The 3,833-nt window shown below is 64.9% G+C and overlaps 1 protein-coding gene across 1 annotated transcript; it reads left to right on the top strand.

Moving 5' to 3' along the window:
- Positions 1 to 1,288: 1,288 nt before the first annotated feature.
- Positions 1,289 to 3,565, top strand: EMIHUDRAFT_373502 (hypothetical protein; the record flags this gene model as incomplete). Its single annotated transcript, XM_005784970.1, has 9 exons — positions 1,289 to 1,567; positions 1,646 to 1,792; positions 1,884 to 1,928; positions 2,015 to 2,127; positions 2,204 to 2,432; positions 2,512 to 2,559; positions 2,778 to 2,951; positions 3,229 to 3,268; positions 3,344 to 3,565. Coding segments are annotated over exons 2-9 (895 nt in total), but the record flags the coding sequence as incomplete, so codon positions are not given.
- Positions 3,566 to 3,833: the final 268 nt, after the last annotated feature.

Genomic DNA, 3,833 nt, shown 5'->3' with positions numbered 1-3,833 from the left:
GAGGAGCGCCAACGGCGCGACGCGGCCCGGGTTTCGCACACAGCAGCCCCCGGCAGGGCTTATGGAACAGCGTGTGAGCTTTGGCGAACTATCATAGCCGCAGACTTGTCCATGCGAAAAAGGAGCGCAGATTAAATCCTGATGTCCGGAACGGACTTATATGTGTTTGTACTGTTGTGAAAAAAAACACACCAACACAACACGAGAGCTACGAGCGGCTCTTAATCTCTCTTCTCGCACATATGTTCCCTCCCCTCACAGGATGCAGATGCAGAATGCAGAATGCAGAATCGGCCCCAAAGCTGTGAACTGCGCCCGATGCAGGATGCAGATGCAGAATGCAGAATGCAGAATCAGCCCCATAGCTGTGAACTGCACCCGATGCAGGATGCAGATGCAGAATGCAGAATGCAGAATCAGCCCCAAAGCTGTGAACTGCACCCGATGCAGGATGCAGATGCAGAATGCAGAATGCAGAATCAGCCCCAAAGCTGTGAACTGCCCCCGATGCAGGATGCAGATGCAGGATGCAGAATGCAGAAGCGGCCCCAAAGGTACAGCTGTGAGAGACGTGCAGGATGCAGGATGCAGAATGCAGAATGCAAAAACTCACCCACAGCCAGGAGAGAGCGAATAGAGTATGATGCAGGATGCAGGTGCAGAATGCAAAAACTCGCCCAATATAGGTAGGAGAGGCCAAAAAAAGAGTCGTACGGAATGCACAATGCAGGTGCGGAATACAGAATCCCACCCAAGAGTGCACTGTGTGTGCAGAGAGGGTCTGTAGATGATCTCTATGCAGACTGCAACCTGCATGCTACATGTCTCAAAATGTCGGTTCTAAGTTGTATACGCGGTCTCCGACGACGACCCTTAGCCCCTGCGCCGCCTCGATTTCGCATCCGCTCCGCGGCCGACTGACGGGCCACCCCTTCCCCTCGTGCTTTTATTTTCCGCTTCACCCCCCCCCCCCTGGCCTCATCAGCCGGATGGATTTCTTTTTAGAAGATGCAAACCAACCGCGGTTGGTTTGCATCTATTTTGGCGCGAACGCCCGCCGGCGCCGCCTTTCAAGATGCAAACCAACCGCGGTTGGTTTGCATCTATTTTGGCGCGAACGCCCGCCGGCGCCGCCTTTCAGAGCCGTCGTACCCTGGAAGCCTGGCGAATCCAAGAGGGTGGGAACAAAGAAAAAAGGGCTTTAATGCCCCCAAAAGAAAGAAAGAAAACTCACCCCGGGAGCGATTCGGCGAGTTTTTCTTCTTACCGGCCGGACGGGCGCTGAGAGCTCACTGCTCGCCGGCACCGCTTCCGCCATCTCTCAGCCCTCTCGCCGCGATGCCGCGGCCGCGGTCAGCGAGCCCCTCCATATGTGTACCCTCCCGTCACGGCAGGGCGCCGGACCGCTCGTCGGCGCCGTCTGCCTGCTGCCGCGGCTCTCGAAGTGCCGCTTGCACTCCTCCGTCGCCGCTGTGCTTGCGCGCCTGAGGTGGGCCGGATCCGCGCCCGTCGCCGATTACGTGGCCCGCGCACCCGACCACCTCGCTCCTCGCCCGGCGAGATCTCGGTGCGCGGCCGCTGCTGCTCGCAAGGCACGCCGGCGGCGCGCCCTGCCATGCGGATGCGAGTGCCTTCGCACTGCTAGGTGGTCGCGGCGCTCCGCCGCTTCGCGGACCGCGGCCGCACCCTCGCCTGCACCATCCACCAGCCGCGCGCCGAGACGTTCCGGCTCTTCCACCAGCTGCTGCTGGTCAAGGCGGGCGAGACAATGTACTGCGGGCCGGTGGCGCAGGTGCCCCGCACTGTCTACCGCACCACCCACGGGACTGAACCCACGCTTGGAGGCGACGGCCCTGGCGGGGACGGTGCCAGTGGACTCGCAGGTGCCCGACTTTCTTCGCGGCTGCGGCGTGCCGTGCCCGCCGTCGGTGAGCTCGCGCCGCCGTGGGCCGTCGAGACATTGCGTCGGGACACGTCTGCACGGCGTGTCCGAGACGCGTTGTCCCCCCGGCAGGTGAACCCCGCCGATGTGGTGGTCGACCTCACGCACACCAAGGAGGCGGACGCGGACGAGGACGGCGGCGAGGCGGTCGATTTGGTGGCGCGCTTCGCAGAGTCGGACCTCCGGCGCGAGATGCGACGCGTCCCATACCTCCGCCGTGCCGAACCCAGCGTGGGTTCAGTCCCGTGGGCCGTGCGGTAGGCGCGAGATCGAGGCGGAGATCGACTCGGTCGAGATCGGCCGCCATCCCGCGCTGGCGGACCTGGCGGCCCAGTCGCTCAAGGCGCCGCAGGAGGAGGAGGGGCGCGGCGGCTGCTGCGGCGGCGGCGGCGGCGGCGGCTACCCAAACCCGCTGCTGCACCAGGTCGGTGTGCTCGTGCGGAGGCAGTGGACGCTGGACCTGCGCGACTTTGGGTACAAGTTCACTTGGGTGGGCTTCAGTGCAGCCTCGTCCCTCGCGCCATTCCTGGAGGAGGCTGGCTCACGACGCGGCATCCCGCTCTCCTCAGGTCCTCAACGGCTTCGTGCTCGCCCTCAACGCCTCCACGTACCTCCTCGTCGCGCAGGCCCGCTCACCCAGCGTGCGTTGGGCCTTGCGCTCTGAGATGCCGCGCCGGCGCCCGCCCGTGTCCCGGTGTGGAGCCGCGAGGTCTAGGAAGTGTCTAGGAAGTGTCCCGGTGTGGAGACGCGAGGGTCGCCTGGCCCTCGCCCCACCACACTCTCTCTGTGTGTGTGTGTGTGTGTGGAGAAGTGTCCCTCCCCTTCCCCTCCCCTCGTCGCGCAGCCGCCGCTCGACGCGCAGCCCGCCTCCGTCTACCGCGACGACATGGGCTGCTCGGCGAGCCTCGGTAGCGGCGACGGGGTGCAGGGGTGCGTCTGCCACTTGGACATGGCAGACAGCGCCGACGGCGGATACACCGTGGCCGACGACGTGGCGGAGTGCGGCCAGGCGCGTGGCCCCTCGAATGCTTTAAACACACGCGCCTCTCTCACAGCCCACGGGGCACGACGAGGGCGCGGACTGGCGCAGACTAGCACGCACACCGGCACACCACCGGAGCAGCCGGTCCCTAGAGGCGGACACGCGGCTTTGGAAGCGGAGCGCGTGCTCTTGTCCGTCCAACTAGCGCTCGAGAGGAGGCGCACTCGGCTGTGTACCACTCCGCCGCCACGCGGCTGCCTTCCCCGCCCCCCCCGCCCTGAGGTGTGCGCGTGCACGGCGTTAGGCGCTGGTGGCGCGCACCAACGTTGACTTTGCGCACCGCGGCCTCCTCTTCCTCCCCTACCTCCAGAGGGGTCGAATCCGGTGTGCGAATCTCAGCCGCGTGGGTGGCGCGGTAGGCTTCCTCTTCCTCGTCGTCAACGCGCTCTTCATCAACGAGGCGGTCTTCGTCCCGACCATCATCGCCGACAAGCGCTTCTTCGCGCGCGAGCACGGAGCGAACGCCCGCTCTGCGATGCATCTCGCCACATCTCCCCGCATCTCCCCACACCTCCCCACACCTCGCCGCATCCCCCCACATCTCCCCACACCTCCCCACACCTCCCCACATCTCGCCACATCTCGCATCTCTGCCCACACCTCCCCACATCTCCCTACATCTCGCCATATCTCCCCACATCTCCCCACATCTCGCCACACCTCCCCACACCTCCCCACATCTCCCCACACCTCCCCACACCTCCCCACACCTCCCCACACCTCCCCCCATCTCCCAACATCTCCCCTCGCAGGAGCGCGCGCCTACTCTGTCCTCGCCTGGCACGCCGCCTTGCTCGTCACGCGGCAGACCGGCGCAGCCCACTCTGAGCCACCACTCCTTCCTCCTCA

The sequence above is a fragment of the Emiliania huxleyi genome (genome assembly GCF_000372725.1).
Source record: "Emiliania huxleyi CCMP1516 chromosome Unknown EMIHUscaffold_1659, whole genome shotgun sequence".
Classification (NCBI taxonomy): domain Eukaryota; phylum Haptophyta; order Isochrysidales; family Noelaerhabdaceae; genus Emiliania; species Emiliania huxleyi.
The sequence above is the reverse complement of the archived record's forward strand: the minus strand, read 5'-3'. Positions and strand labels throughout refer to the sequence as shown.